The sequence below is a fragment of the Sparus aurata genome, chromosome 9 (assembly GCF_900880675.1).
Source record: "Sparus aurata chromosome 9, fSpaAur1.1, whole genome shotgun sequence".
Taxonomy (NCBI): Eukaryota; Metazoa; Chordata; class Actinopteri; order Spariformes; family Sparidae; genus Sparus; species Sparus aurata.
This window is the reverse complement of record NC_044195.1, coordinates 16,929,510-16,946,290: the sequence shown is the minus strand read 5'-3', so window position 1 is coordinate 16,946,290 and position 16,781 is coordinate 16,929,510. Positions and strand designations below refer to the sequence as shown.

The 16,781-nt window shown below is 39.4% G+C and overlaps 1 protein-coding gene across 3 annotated transcripts; it reads left to right on the top strand.

Annotated features, from left to right (window-relative positions):
• Positions 1–427: 427 nt before the first annotated feature.
• glra2 (glycine receptor, alpha 2) lies at positions 428–16,583 on the top strand. 3 transcript variants are annotated; one of them, XM_030427670.1, is made up of 9 exons: positions 428–1,167; positions 1,814–1,935; positions 5,252–5,319; positions 7,748–7,971; positions 10,959–11,041; positions 11,146–11,283; positions 11,372–11,586; positions 13,375–13,524; positions 14,886–16,583. In XM_030427670.1, the coding sequence occupies exons 1-9, from the start codon at positions 1,082–1,084 to the stop codon at positions 15,165–15,167; spliced, it is 1,368 nt and encodes a 455-aa protein (XP_030283530.1). In that variant the 5' UTR covers positions 428–1,081; the 3' UTR covers positions 15,168–16,583. The 3 variants fall into 3 exon arrangements, with proteins under 3 accessions (XP_030283530.1, XP_030283529.1, XP_030283531.1); XM_030427669.1 differs by lacking the exon at positions 5,252–5,319 and adding an exon at positions 5,396–5,463 and having other exon boundaries at positions 431–1,167; XM_030427671.1 differs by lacking the exons at positions 428–1,167; positions 5,252–5,319 and having other exon boundaries at positions 1,832–1,935.
• Positions 16,584–16,781: the final 198 nt, after the last annotated feature.

Genomic DNA, 16,781 nt, shown 5'->3' with positions numbered 1-16,781 from the left:
GTCTCGCTCTGGGAGGCCAACCTTTCAGCATTTCCAATGATGTGCCTCGGAAATCTGTTTCCAGGGCAACAGGAGTACCAAATACTCTCCCAGCGGCTTCTCGCTGGTGCGTCCTTTGTTTACACTTTTCATATCTCTGCGAGGATGTAGGTTGCACTAAACAGGCGAGGATGGGAACCCAAAAAAAGGCACAGTGCGTACGTAAATATAAGAGCCAGTGATGATGTCAGAGAAACCCAGTCCATCTGACGTTTAGCACGCGCAGAATAAATCTGTATTTTCAGCTGTACTACATCTCTGACTGATTCTAATCGTGCGTCATTAAAAGTGGCATATTTTCAACTCCATGATTTCCACTCAAACATTATTCAGATAATTAATTTTACTCCATTAAACCGCTGGAACACATGAAACGTTCCTCAATCCCGGTTGATCCGGTTGCGCAGCTGCGCGCACTCTCATGTGATGCCAAAAAAAAAAAAACTGTAACATTTAAATCTGGCACCTTTCGTTATGTAAGGCGCACCGAAGACAATGTTTGATTGTGTTTCTCGTGATTACCTCCCTCGTTTATTGAAAACCAACTCACGTTCACCACTTTTAAGCCTTGCGCTTGCGCGTAACGGAGCCGGGAGCTGTCCAAGTGCTGAAATAAGAGAAGGCGTTCCACTCCCATTCCTCAACAGAGGATCGTCCTCCACCTGAAGAGACAGATTTCACTTCACAAGTAACCACACAGGCCAGCGGGGGTTTCGTCTCCTGTGAGTTCTGAGCGCAGCGGACGAGCGGAGAGCGCCCAGCCGACGCGTTATGGAGTTTTTAACCATCTCGGCGCGTCCGTCCACACCACAGCACTGATGTTTCCTCGCACCTCCGCGCCGACGAATCTGTTTTTGGGAGTCAGAGTTTCGTGAAACTAAACTATGATCCGTGGCCGCGTTGAGGAATGTCTCCTGTATTTTTGTGTGCCACAAGAGCAGCCAAACGCCCACGACTTATTGGTCAGGAAGAAAGCGGCGCCCCGATTTGGATTATGTGTTTGACCAATGTAAACATATGGGAGAAATAGAAAAGTGAGCACATGGGAAACCCACCAGGAATGAATCGCTCCTTTATTAAGGTTCTGGCAGCTTTATTCACGTATTTCATGGAGACAAACAACTTCAGGTAGGCCGAGTTATTTACCCAGGAAACTGATTTTTTATTATTATTTTTTTTTTTAGAACAAAATCATTGCTCCTTCTAAAGTAATGAAAATCATTAAATATATGCTTGATTAAGCGAAGGAATAGCATTCGGTAACTGCTTGTTATGCACAGATAAGTTGGTAATTGTTTGAGTGCTGCTGTGATAACATCTGATGAAAGTTACCCTGTTTTTTTCAACTGTTTTTGATCGTTTTCTTCCACCTTTTAGAATAATCTTAAAATATATAGGCTACATGTACGCACGTAACAATGTTGTTTTTATTCTCTCGTGGCATCATGACAATATCCATTTAATGTTGCTTGGCAGCATGCTGTAATAATTGTGCAGCAATCTGGCATGATGGGAAAGAAATACCGCTCCTGAGAAGCCCACGACGTCGAAATCACACCAGATCCGTCTGATACGTCTGTGTGTGTGTGTGTGTGTGTGTGTGTGTGTGAGTGTGTGAGTGCTCTGTAACGCATTTTCTAGTTTCCCTGTGCTTGCCCAGTAGGCAGCTGCTAGGCGACAGATAAGCTTTAACTCCTGGTCTTCAGCCACTACTGCTCACTTATAAGTAATTTTCTCTCTCCCTCTCTCTTTCCCTGTGTGTGGTGTGTTCCAGAGTTGTGGATGCCAAGGAGCACGATTCCAGATCATCCTCCAACCTGTCTCCATCAGACTTTCTGGACTCCCTCATGGGTCGCACGTCCGGGTATGACGCACGCATACGACCAAATTTTAAAGGTTTGTTTACGTCTCTTTGAAATCTTCACACACCTCATGTTACACTCCCAACAACCACCTTAGAACTCACATTACCGCTGTAAGCGCACCAGACTTTGGCGTTATTGCTTATCTGGAGGTCCACTGACTGCTATGTGATGTCCTTTGATAAGAGACAATCAATCACTTCTCTTGACAGTAACATGGTTGTCCTGGCTTGAATGAAATCATTAACTAACCCTTCATTCGAACGTTGCACGCTCGTTTTCATTTGGTCAAATTATGTCAGACAGAATCTTCATTAAACCAAAACAAAAAAAAGGGGGGGCTTGTAGATGTCACAGTCACAGTTGCAGACAGGGATGCCACCATGACAGGCCAAATGATGGATGGTGCCCCCGTGGCAAGGCTGCAGGCTACCGACTTCCTCTGTTGTTGTTGCTGTGATGCTGGGGACAGACACAGCATCTGTCACTGGAACTGAGCTGAGTGAGGAGGAAGAGGGCCGGCCCCACTGGGGGGCTCAGGCCCACTCCAGGCCGGGTCAGGTGGGGCTTGGATTTGTTGGGGTTTGGGGGATTCCAGCGGTTGAAGCAGCCAGACGGTGAAGCGCAGGGATTGATCTGTAGGATTGAGAAACACATGGTCCTTTCCTCTCCATCGAGAAATGTGGACAAGATTGCTGAGATGGACTTAAGATGGGAGATGGGCAGCCTGTTTAACACCGGCAAGAGGGGGGATGAAGTGGTGGCAGCTGTTTTCTAGCTAATAAAGAGAGCATGAGTTGTATTCACTCTGTATTTTGGGGTAGATAAAGCTTCCCGTCTGGCACACAGCAGGAAAACAAACACTTTTGCACGAACCCACTGCGATGTAAACAGATGATTTTCGGTTGCAAACCTGCTTGTCATACTTTGAAGAGAGTGTATTTCTGAACTGTATTTCTGAAGGCTGACCTAGATTTTCCTTGCTGAGTTGGTTATGAGGATGCTTTGTTTTTCTGCCTCTGCTGTTAAATGTTGCTACCTGACGACAAACCGAGGCAAATATTAATACTGAGCGCCATGCAGTATTGATGAGGAAAGCACAGGGGAAGGGCACTGGGAAGGGCTTACAACTTCACTTATCAGACAGTGGAAACAGATTTGCTGTGACTTTAAATGGCACAAACCTCCCAAGCCTGGCAACGAGATTTCAGTTCAGGCCACTCTGTGGAGTAAAAATGACACTACTCATTAGAGCATGCTGGGTACTTTTTACCCACAGAGTTGAATGGAGAATGCTCGGATTTACTAAAATATTACGGGCTGCAACTGATGGGGACATTCATGATCAAATAATGTGCAGATTTACTTTCTCTATTGATTGATTATTCATGAAGTACAAAAAATATCAGGAAAACCCAATTCTATCCTAATCAAACAGCTTTTTCCAACCAGCAGACAAACGGCCAAATGCAGTATATTTAGCTTAAAGCTGCTGTAAATGTTGCTTACTTCCTGTCTGTTTTGCAGGGTCCTGCTCTCTGTGCATTCACCAGCAGACCGGACCACCTCTTTCTTGAGTTCTCTGTCCTGATTGGATTAAGTGGGCAGGGATAGCAGAAAATCCTTTTTTTTTCTTTTACTGCATGAGCAACGGGAGGAGAGACCTGGGGTACTGACCAAACAATCTGTAACAGTGATTATAGTGTCAGAATATTTAACAATCATTCTTATAATAAAAAACAAAACAAACAAACACTTACAGCAGCTTTAATATCACAGAAACTGGAACCAGTGGTTTGTTTGGCGTTCTGAATGATTCATTGATTTTGTGTAATATTTCTATTACACAAAATATTTAGTTATTGCCAAGAAACAAATGGGTAACTATCTGCTAATTAACTGTTAGTTAATGAGTAACTCCTAATCCATTTAGTAGACTAGCTAAGGATTTAGGTAACAAGTGATTAATGAAGAGTAAGGAATGAATCAAGAACAACTTATTAATTGATTAATTGATAATAAGCACTTCAATAATACCCCAAATGGATGACTACATGATAAATAATGAGAGTTACGAGAGAACACAATGAGAGATCCTTTATTGATATATCATGAAGTAATGATTACTTTGATCAGAATCAGAATCAGAAAGATTTGGCAGACTTATTGCCAAGAGGGATTTTACACCAACGAGGAATTTGTCTTAGTGAATAAGGTGCATACATTGAAGACAATAAACAATAAATAATAATAATAATAATAATAATAATAATAATAATAATAATAATTTAAACAATCTGAATAATAATAATACAATTAATGATAATAATATCTGATCTGATCTGATCTGAATCGATCATACTGAAAGCTTTCTTCATGAGAGGCTCAAGATTAACCTTGAACCCGCCGGTGACGGAACAAAACTGTAACCGACTTACTCTATACTTATTACTTAAACATTAGTTAATGCTTGATACATAATACTGGGTAGTTACTAATTATTCCCTCATTACTTCACCATCATCTTATAATAACCTACTCCTTTTGTGTCCCGTCAAGTTAAGTCGTGCATTATACTGAATTAACCATTACATCATTAGAACCTCTCTGTTAGTTAACAAGTTTCATTTTCATTTTTTTTCCTCACTAATTTCTTTATTAAATAATCATTAACTAATCATTAGCTACTCAAAATTGGATTAAGAGTTATTCATCAACTAATGAGCAGTTTGTTTGTCAATTTTTTCTCATTTGTTCTAGTGACAACTTATCAAAATAGTCGATTCATTTACAGTCGATCAATCCGTTATTTGTCTAATTGTTGCAGCTCTAAATTGCTACCTTTGTGTGTTCATGGATTTGTCTGTGTGTGCATGCATCCTCTGCTGAATCTGTATAGACTTAGAGAAAGATGTGTTTCAAGTATGTTAACCAAAAAGAGATTACCATACGAGCTATCATCATCAAAGATTACGAAAAGCTGACACAGTTTGGAAGATACATTTATTCAGATTGAATATAACTGGATTTTAACAACTTTCAGCAAAATTTAGGAAAGATTATTTCGTTGGTTCTTTCATGTTTTCGGTGATCTTTTGCCTCTGGTTCAACAAAGCATGCAACGTGTCACCATCTACTCCTGGAGCTCCCATGAAACGATAAAAAAACAACGACAAAAAGCAGAAACAGTGCCTGTTGGTATTGATGCATGTTGACATACACAGTGAAACAGCTGCTTGTGTACTCCAAAATTTCATGATGAAACATCTCTACTGGTTCCAAACCCAGTCGTCCTTGATCATATGGTTTAAGGCTTTTTCCTGTCATGTCATTGTCATTCCATTTCACAGGTCCTCCCGTAAACGTTACATGCAATATTTTTATCAACAGTTTCGGCTCTGTCACAGAGACAACCATGGTGAGTTCCTCTGGCATTTCTTTCTCTGGCTGATTTCTCCAATGTGTCAATGTGTTATCTATCCCTCAACCTGCAGGTCCACCAGTTAATGTTACCTGCAACATATTTATCAACAGCTTTGGTTCTATAGCAGAAACTACAATGGTGAGTCGAGCGTTCAGGGGTTAAATTAAGACTGAATCATCCTGTGTTTTTTCTTACCTAACCTTCTTTTATTAAACCTTTATCATTGCTGTGTTATGCATTCACGAAAATACTTTGTTTTTGCCATCAAAGAGTGTATTGGCGGGCCCACGAGAGCCTGTTTATGTAAATTAGTATAGCCTTCTTCCCTCATACACATGTTACCTCGTGTTTAATAATTCATACAATAAATCCCTAATGATAACTCACTTGTAGTGCAGCCAGCTGTGGGTGGGGGTCTGGGTTTTTAAACAAGCTGATCTACAATGTACGATGTGTGAAGGCATCCAACTTGCTTAAGGGATAAAAATATACAACCTGCAAGGCTGCATTGAAATCATCCCGATCGAAGCCTTCATAATGAGTGATAATAACTACTTAAATCTTAATTGAAGGATGTTTATTTGCGCAGGAGCCGGAGCTCATGAGATTGCCAGGGAATTACGCAGCTTTAGACATGCCCGCAAATATTTGGAACCGCCAATATGCTGATGAAATGTCAAACAACATAAGGATCTCTCATCATCATGACATATCAATTACCCTGAGCAACTGAGCTTTGTGGCACCCCAGTTTACCACTAACTGCACACTGTCAGACTTTTTATAATCACATTTTATAAATCCAGCTTTAGTGTCTATAATGCTTCTTACCAAATCATGATTATTAAGAAAAGTTATGATAAGATCAGTGTTTTGCAAGTTGCAATTATTGATAATCAGCAAATTGGCCATGTGGACAGATTAAACTGACACCTAGATGATGTTGGATGATGTAGATTTCTCCAGATGTGCATTGGAATTCTTTTTTGTTCACTCATCATTCTTTTTATTATTTGTTATATGTTGGTTTTTTATATATATTACAGGACTGTTATGGATCATATTTTGTATGATTGCAGATATGATTGAGTGAATGTGACATTGTGAATTTAACAAGAAAGTCATTGTTGCAGGGATGAGCGAGTACGCCATTATATCTGTATCCATTCAGCTAACTAAATTATCTGTATCTGTATCCGTAATTGGAATTCATAGCACTGAAAGCTGCAATATGTACACATTTTAGTTGAAAAACATACTAAAAAATACCAACGCTATTACATTCAGCAGAAACTGAAGAAATAACAGTTATGACATGGATGGATAGTGTTACAGAGATATCTCCTGAAGTTAGCATGCTAACCAGCTAGCTGCATCCCACTAGCATATCAGTGTTTCTGGTCACAAGAGGAGCAGTAACTATTCGTGGAAGTTTTTTAAAAATACATTTGAATAAATAAACTACCATATTAGGGTTTTCCTTCATGACAAGCAAAGATAATGATACATTTTACTTACTTTTACTTCAATCATACTTGTAGTAAAAAGTACTTTATCTGTACCAGATACTCATTTCAGCAGAGTACTCGCTCAACCCTCCATTGGTAGAAAAAGTATTCAAATCCTTCACTTAAGGAGCAAAAATACTCAAAGTATTATCAATAAAATGTTCTTAAATACTCAAAAGTAAAAGTACCGATTGGTCTCTTCCAGAGCATCATTGTATATTATGCTATTGTATAAAATTAAGGTACAATATGTAAGAATGTTGGTTTTAAATAGTCAAAATTTACATTAAATTATCAACGGAATGTAAAGAAATAACAGTTCTGGCTTTATCTCAAAGACTTATGTATTGTGTTGCAGATATATCTATGGAAATTAGCATGCTTAGCCAGTTAGCCAACTTAAGAGTTGAGGTTTACTCAAAGTAAACAACACCAACAACCCCCTGGTGCTCTGGGTTCCGAGTCCAGGCAGCTAATTCGACTGCAAGCTGCACGGTTAACTGAGCATACTAAGTAACAGCAGTGATTACAATTATTACATATTGCACCTTTAAACATGCAGGTGAAAGAAGAAAACAATTTTGCTACTTTTTTTATACTGCTCTGTAGATCTGTAGAATCAGATTTTTTAAGCTGATCATATGTTTTGCTTGTAAAAGCAATCTCCAAAGCTGTCAAATAAATGTAGAGTTATAGGTATAGAGGCTTCCTTGCTATTTATTGTTTTTATTAAGCTGCTCTTTTGAGCATTTGAATAAGACATCACTTTACCAATTCAATTGTCCTGTCTACCTCATTAAAAAGAGGTTATATTAAATATTAATAACATTTTTACAATATTACAAAATCAATACCTTTTATCATAATTCTAATAACTGCAGAACAAAATATCAAAGCCACTTGTCGTCTCCGCAGGATTACAGAGTGAACATCTTCCTGCGGCAGAAGTGGAATGACCCTCGGCTGGCTTATAGTAAATACCCAGATTCCTCCCTCGACCTGGATCCGTCCATGTTGGACTCCATATGGAAGCCTGACCTCTTCTTCGCCAACGAGAAAGGAGCCAACTTCCATGATGTCACGACAGACAACAAGCTGCTGCGGATCTTTAAGGATGGGACTGTCCTCTACAGCATCAGGTGATGGTGTTGGATAGGATGTTATCAACAACAGAACTAAAAGTGAATCATGAATTAAAGACAGACATGTATACTATGGCAAAAGTGAACTACATAAAATATTTTTGCAACTATTAGTTGGTTAGTCGGTTAAAGGTCCATATTCACCCAACAGCCATTTGTCTCTGACCTTACACTCAGTGTGGAAGGCTCAAATGCTAAGATGATGCTATACGACTGTGTTTCAAGGTTCCACTCATTTAAACGTAGGGAATTTGACAAACTGTTATAATTTTACCATTTCCCAGTTGATCCGGAACTATAAACATGATGGCTACTTTATTATTACTGTTTTAATAACATCCAGTGTGTTTCACTTCCAGACTTAAGCTTAAAAAATGTGTCAAAGATATGCATTGACATTTTAGATTTAATGTATACATCATATTGTGTAACAATAAAAAATGGAAGTGATACGTAGGAAGTGGCTGAATGCTAACGCTAGCTGATGTCCAACGGAAGCTAATGGGTTATCAAATATGTTGTTTTACTATGTCCCTCCATGTTTTCACTATCTATGTCTTGAATCGGGTCTAATATGGTCTACACCACTTTGTACCTCAAGAGGTGATAGTCTTAAAGTGCATGCATAGTTTCAGCTGGAAGATGTATGCGAGCGGCTAACTGAGCTAACTAGCTAATGGCAGCTAGTAGCTAATACCGTTGATAGCTACAGTAAAGGGTATAAAAGCAGTTGTTAGCGACTTCTCTGGTGATGTGCTGTCCAATATTATGCAACAATCTTCAACAACACTTTAAAGAAAAAATAAGTAAACGAAAAAGTAAAAATTGTACTGCTTCTAGCTTGTGACTCGATTGTCACTCTATTCTTGTTTTCTGCATCTTCTATGATAGCATACTGAAGATCTTTTTGGCTTTGAACTGTCAGACAAAAGACTATCTGTCTCTGTGGGTCTGTTGCTCAGGTGGTTAACAGTAATGAGTTGTACTGTAGAGAACCAAACGCTCATGCATAAATCACCTCAGGGCATGCTCACTTATTGCTTTCCTTACATTTCCTCTCAAACATCAAAGACCTTCAATCTGAAGAGATACAGTTAAAAATGGATTTTACCTCATTACAATCACCCCTTTGAAACGGCATAATTCACTGAACTACAGTACATCCCTATGTGCAATGTAGATTTTTAATAAAGGAACACGTATTGCAAGAGGGTAAGCTAATCTCAGTGGCATTGTTGAGAATCTGCAGCAAAGACACGAATGACAGTCCCTCTTCGCATCGAAATTGTGGGTCAAACGCTTAAGTCAAATTTTCGAGCTTGGTGTACTTAAAATAATGTTGTCTCTCGTTGGTTATATTATGTCCGACCGCTCTCATGTTTCTTTTGAATAACATCAGCTTCTACCATCAAACAGAAGATTTAGAGTCCGACAGCCTCAGCCCGTCAAATTGTTGAAGCAGAGTTCTGGTTCTATGTAGGTCTCAGTGCGTCAGTGTGGACTGAGAACTGAATGTTAAAGGGAGAGATTAGATTCATTACACAGCAGCAATGTACTCATAATGTCTGCTGTAATACATATGTATTATTCATTTTGTTGTTCAGTTAATGGTCCAGTGTGTAAGATTTGGGGAGACATATTGGCAGTAATGGAATATAATAATTTTTTTTAGTGGTGTACAATCTCTTGTGGTTTTTAGCGGTGTACAAAATGTAATTTCAGTAGAATATTTTCTGATAATAAAGTGAAATCAATTAATGGTACCGACTGAATTACATTGGTACTACCGAGTACTGAGTCACATTAAATCAATCTGTGCCAAGGTTTGGAACCTGAAAGTGCATCTTTATAGTAGTGTTTGCAATATGTGTAACACATCTAACCTGAGAAAGCACCAAACTGCTTATTGACGTTATCCTAACATTTTTACTAGCCTTAGCCAAAACTCCTTGTCCTTTCATTTCTCCTTTGAAATTCCTTAGCAACATGCTGTTTAGTACGCTAAAACAGTAGATTTTTTTGCATATCTGGAACCTAAGTATGAAACCTGAATTGCATACTTTTTAAGGGGAAATATTATAGTATGCAAGCACTGCTGTGGTGACATCCTTATGACGGTTGTTTATATTTTTTGTATAGTCCAGTACTGTGCTGATATTCCATCAGTTTATCCATTTTTGTCCAGTTATCCCGTTTGAGTAAAGTGCGCCGAGTATAAACGGTTTCTCGAGGTCTTTGAACAGCTTTCTCCTTTTAAGCAATGCCATTCATATTGGTGACTTATGTTTATCAACTGAAGTGACATTTTAGTCATTACAGAGAGAGTAAAGTATCCCAAAAAGTTACCGAATTCCAGGTACCGATACAATATCAGTTTAAATGCGAACAGTACCCAAATCTACGTGCGACCCAGTCAGGAAGAATGACACTATAAAAGCCTATCAGACGAAAATTTGAGCAAAACTCAAAGTACAAGATATGAAAATATGTTTCATTTCATTTCAATGCAACTTCAATCACGCACAGCATTCAATTTTCTCTGCGATGATGCGATCTAAAGCAAATCGATTTCGAGTCCATTTAGGGGGCTGCCCGAGGCCGAGCGGTGGTCAGGTGTGGAGGCAGAGTGGGTCAACAGGAGAGATGAAAGGTGGTTAGCCGCCCGCTCGATTCATGAGAGAAATGACAGAGCGGAGAGGACCGCGGACCACAATGCATCACAGAGACAATAAGTTGCAGTAATGAAAGTGTGATAGGAACCTGCTGAAGGGAATCCTACATGATACTGTGTGTCAGAGGCTATCACACAGGAGACAGAGGCACACAATAGAGATAATACCCCCCAAAAAAGTACCAACTGTGGTTGAAATTTTCAAGCAAATTCCTGTGTCGACTCACTCACAGGTATATTTCTTCAAATAACACACCTTCATTGTGTACTCTGCTTAATTCATCTCACTGATTGACTTTGTCTTTAATCGCAGGTTGACTCTCATTCTGTCGTGCCCGATGGATCTGAAGAACTTTCCGATGGACGTCCAAACTTGTACGATGCAGCTGGAAAGTTGTGAGCATTGGAATTTTTTTCCCTCAGTTTTGTCGTTTCTCTTTCTAAAGTGAGTATCGACTGTTTATCAAAATTTTGACTCATCTGTTCTCTTCTGTCTCTAGTCGGCTACACCATGAATGACTTGGTCTTTGAGTGGCTGGAGAACGGTGCAGTGCAGGTGTCAGACGGGCTCACACTGCCGCAGTTCATCATGAGGGAAGAGAAAGAGCTGGGCTACTGCACAAAACACTACAACACTGGTCAGAACACACACAAGCGACACAGTGCTGTTTTACCATGTGACACCTGGTTTGGGAGCTGATTTGGGTTTCTCTCGCTGTTGGACAGGTAAATTCACCTGCATAGAAGTTAACTTTCACCTGGAGAGACAGATGGGATACTACCTGATCCAGATGTACATTCCGTCCCTCCTCATCGTCATCCTCTCGTGGGTGTCTTTCTGGATCAATATGGATGCCGCTCCTGCTAGAGTGGCGCTAGGCATCACCACTGTGCTAACCATGACCACCCAAAGCTCCGGCTCCAGAGCTTCTCTTCCAAAGGTGAATCTGGTTTAGTTCGCTCACCAGCATAGGTCCTGCACTTGCAGGTCTAATACATATCTACACATAGAAATTGTTGTGTCTCCATCATGTAAAATAACATAAATACTTCCACTTTTTGCAAAGAGACAGAGCCGGTACCGATGATGCATTTTAAGGAATTGACAAGGAAAACACAAACTTTAGGGTTTAGGAGGAAGCAAGAGAACATAAATTATGACATAATAATTAAACATAATTGCGTATTGCAGCTAAATGTAGCTACTTAGATTAGATTAGTAAGCAGTGCAGCTAGCAAGCGGTCATATTAGCTGACTCTGCCAGGACTATTAGTGGGTGTATACTGTGGGAAATATCCTCTCTTAAACGGACAGGCACTGAAACTGAGCGTTTAGATAGAGGGTGAATAGAGGTGCTGCAGCAATGTAAAAGGTAAACATCTTATATAGGAAAATTAACACAATATGGAACCTTTAACAGAGTTTACAAGCACAAATTGAGTGTTAAACGTAGGTTAAATGAAAGTTGTGTCATGTAATAATTCAATTGCTGGCAGATATATCTATATATACACATATTTGAATTTTGATACATGTCCATAAGCAAATAATAATCTCTAGCCCTGTGTAATACTATTCACTGATGATTAATTAAAAGGTCTCTATATATATCTATGGAGGACTAAAGACCCAACAGAATGGCAGAGCAGCAAAATATTGCAGCTACTGTAGACAGAGAGCAGATTTATAAGAACCAAGCAAATATGAAAACAAATTAACAATCCAAACAATGAAGGAGCCAGCAATGAATGAAAGGATAGTTCGCTGCTGACTGTTTGAAGTACTTCGAAAGATAAACAGTTCTATCTCTTTCAAATATCTTTTATATGAAGGCCACTGTGTTACTCCAGTGAATAATAATCACATTATTTCAGAGATGATTAGACTTTAACTGTGCAGCTCCTTTATCCTGATTGCTGCAATTCAAAGCTTCAACATTTCTCTTTTCTTTTTTTTTTTTTACCGCGATGAAGTTGTTGTCATCTTAATCATATATACATTACAGGCAGCTGCGGTAGTCTGTGGTAGCTTATTTCCAATCAGGGTAAATTGCCATGCACATGTTGTGAAGGGTACTACAGGCACTGAGAGCCAGATCCTGATGATCAATCACTCTCTATACATCAGTCTGCACACGAGCACTGCAAAGAGGTCTCGGTCACGTCAGAGATTCTTACATAAAAGGCTTATGCTGATTAATATTTAAAGAGAAGCCTTTGAGATTGGAAAAAAAACAATAACTCAATACGCCTTAAGTCCCCTCGAACAGCTGAGTTGTTTTCTTCGCATGCTAATCAGCTGTCAGGTGTTCACAATGATGAGCACGACAGGCCTTCAACTTCATCCTCACAAAGGAAACAGACCAAAAACCAGTGTTAAAGACACAAACTAATGCTACAGTTCTCTTTCCATTGATAATTAAAGCAGGTATTACTCCCCCACTGTTTATGGCTGTGCAATCACTGAGTCTACTGGCAGCTCTGATACCTTTGTTACCAAACATTACCTCTGATAATTATGGTGATTTAGTCCCAGTTAACATAATGAGCCAGATAAAAGGAGAAATGCAGATCACCATTTTATAGATCTCACTCGAATTGAATACAGAAGGGTAAAAGAGTATGAACTAAGATTTTAAGTCAGTGCATATTTTCACACTGCATTTCAACTGTTAGCTGCTGCTCTCACCTTTGAGGATCTAACAAAGGAAATCTGTTTTCTCTCCCAGGTCTCTTACGTGAAAGCCATTGATATCTGGATGGCTGTGTGTCTGCTCTTTGTATTTGCTGCATTGCTAGAATATGCTGGGGTTAATTTTGTCTCCAGGCAACAGAAAGAGTTCCTTCGCCTGAGGCGAAGACAAAGGAGGAATCATAAGGTAGGCTTTCAAAGTCTTTACAAGGTTGCTGCTTGGTTTTCAAACTTTTTATACACACTAATGGTGTGGCTCTAGGGATACCGATGTCAAAAGGTCAGCTTGACGAGCTGGGAATGACACTCAAAAATCACCTATCCTAAGAACAGGAGCTTTAAATAAACGAGACCACTTTTATCCAGACTGGAAAATCTTGGCAGCCTCTGGATGGATTGTTATTAGATTTTGAATGAGATTCAGGGTACGCAGAGGATGAATCCTAATAACTATGGTGACTCTGTGAATCCGCTTTAGCTCCACTATGGTCAATGTTTTAACTCCTACAGTGAAGCACAGTATTTTGGGTAAATTGGCACAGACATTCATGGCTCCGAAATGATATATTCTAATACCTTTGAGGATCCCTCGGCCACCACTACAAGGTTTACTTTTAATTTTTCACTGAAATGTTTCAATATCATTTGAATGGACTGTCACCAAAAATTGGTACGAACATTCATGTACCCCTCAGGATAAATTGTCAAGTCAGGTCAATTTTATATATCTAGCCCAAAATCACACATTTGCCCTAAAGGGCGCAAAACCTTTAATGGGGGCAAAAAATTAAGAAAGCTCAGGAATATGCAACGGTGGAGGGATTCCTCTTCTTGTAAAGACATTTAAATTGCCAAATGTTTGGTTTATGATTAAATATGTTGAGAACTACTGACATCATCCTCAGTTATACTTTGTGTTTGGGGCTAATTATCAAGTGTTAGCATGCTAACGTGCTTAACTAAGATGGTGAACATGTTAGGCATATGTTACACATTACCATGCAAGTATCGTAACTGAGAGCCTTTAAACATGCTCACATTAGCTTTTAGCTGCTAGCATGTTGTAGACCCTTGTTGGAATATTGAAGTAATATTATTATTTGCCTGAATTAAAGGTCCAGTGTATGGGATTTTATCTAGTGGCAAATTAGAATATAATATTCATAATTTTGTTTTCTATTGTTTAAAATCATCTTTAGTAGAATTTGCCTTTTTATCTACAAAGGGGGTGGGTCCTCATCCACTGGGTCCACCAGTGCCTTTGCCTTTTAAGCACCACAGTAGGCAGGTGAAGTGGGGGGTTGCAGTCTTCAACCTAACTGCTTGAAATTCTACACACTGGACCTTTAAGCTTCTTCCAAAAACAGTTGTTCTACATGTTTTGTCATTGAAGGGCACCAGGTTATCTTGGGATAATCTTAGATTTGTGTTTCTAATATCACGATTGATGCTCGTGTTAGTTCACTGTGCTACAACAACCCTGGGTTGTGGCCTATTAAAAAGACTGAGTACATTCACTCTGTCCACATGTGCATGTTCGTTTTCCAGGATGATGACATGCGTGAAGGCCGCTTTAATTTTGCTGGCTACAACATGAGCCAGTGTCTGCCAACGAAGGACGGCTCAGCTGTCAAGAACGCTGCTCCAGTTCCGAACCCTCAACCATCAGTCCCCAAAGACATAGACACCATGAAGAAGAAGTTTGTGGACAGAGCCAAGAGGATAGACACTATCTCCAGGGCGGCCTTTCCTCTGGCATTCCTCATCTTCAACGTCTTCTACTGGGTCACCTACAAGATCATCAGGCACGAGGACATCCACAGCAAGTAAAAGACATCTGCCGTCGACAAACATTATTTATTCTTCATTTCTCAGATTGAGAAATGCTCGGAAAGCACAGCAAGGTGACGTATGAGACTGTGCGTTGAGAGGCACCATGGTGATGATGGCGGTGTTCTTTCAGGGATAATGTAAAATGTTCATGCCTCATACAGTAATGTTCTGATAATGTGAACAGCTCTTGAGACACAGATGCTTTTTGTTGTTGTTGTTGTACTGCTGCATAATATTTCCTGACAAATCTGGGAAAATGGTTTTAACTCAAGGCTTAGAAACACGCTGGAGAAGACGGACCAATTCAATCCTGCCTTGACTTCAAACAAGGTACAAAGAAACATTCCATTTGGATTTGTAACTGTACGGTAGCTTAGTAAGACCCTCAAAGACTTTTTGTGATTGTCAAAAGGGTATTTCTTATCGAGGATGTTTGGGGATGTTTTGTATTGTACTATTGTCACAGCACTGGCTCTCCGTTTATACAAAATTAAGCAGCAAAAGTAGGAAATCCACAGGTGAGGAGAGCACATCCTTCGGACATTATAGGCAGCAGCACACATTTCAGGCGCGAGCGTGAATAAAGCAGATGAAAATCTGGAATCGGGAATTGGATACTGAATTTTTATGAAATACCTGAGGCCTTAGATATCAAAGATTTGGTGAGGTGAAGTGCAGTGCTTCTCTATTTTTTCAAGCATCTCCTCTTGTTTAAGACGAACGCACCGTTTGATCTTTTCTACCTGTGGCCGAACAGACACCCAAAGGTACTTCTCGTTGTTTCCTTTATCTCTAAGTGTATTATAAATCATACTCATGGACGACTGATGTCACTTGAAGTCAATGTAAGTTTATTCAGATGTTTTAAAAAGTCACACATTTTCCTTTCCACGCTGAAAGTAATTTATCGAACATGAGTTTATAAAAGTATATCGGCCAATTATGAGCAAGTGTATAGGTAAGCCTACAAACTGTGAACATGCACTGCATTACTCAATGTCGTCACACGCCCGTATCCACAAGTTCATTTATATTCCAGGTAAATACTCCAGGTATATTAGATATGGTTTTAGAGCTTGACACTATATGTTTTTTGTAGATTTAGTCAAATAAAATATTTATTGTAATGGATGAAAGGTTATGTTTATGAAAAAAATAGCTTTCTGTATACTTCTTCAAAACCTATGCTGTGGACTGTTTTCCTTCACTTAACGTGTTTGTTTGCTGGATGTTTGAAGATGGATTCAGCAGTGAAGGACAGATCTGCATAATATCCATGGTACAGAGCAGCTAATGGTCCTTGCACTCCTGATATACTGTGGTGAAGAACTCCTTTCTTGAATGCTACTCCTGATAACGGTTATTTACTGGTCTGTACATCAATAAAATTGACTGTGAACCATATTTACTTTATTTCCACTTCTCCTGTCATGTGTAAGGTGGTGAACGGCCTTGTTTGATATTTCTCATGCACTTGTTGATGACACACTCGATATTGCTTTTTTTCTCATATACAAAATGAAGACACGGATGCCTTTCAAGAAAGAATAACAAAGCGCCTTTTGCGCCCCGGCTGCAGATCGGATCAAAGAAAAATGACAAACACAGTCT

What these genes read in the sequence shown, in the direction of transcription:
- glra2 (XM_030427670.1), top strand. Translation starts at nt 1,082, where the DNA reads ATGGGAAACCCACCAGGAATGAATCGCTCCTTTATTAAGGTTCTGGCA. An exon ending in ATGGAGACAAACAACTTCAG is followed by an intron (nt 1,168 to 1,813) that starts GTAGGCCGAGTT and finishes GGTGTGTTCCAG; the next exon opens with AGTTGTGGATGCCAAGGAGC. An exon ending in GACAAAGGAGGAATCATAAG is followed by an intron (nt 13,525 to 14,885) that starts GTAGGCTTTCAA and finishes TTCGTTTTCCAG; the next exon opens with GATGATGACATGCGTGAAGG.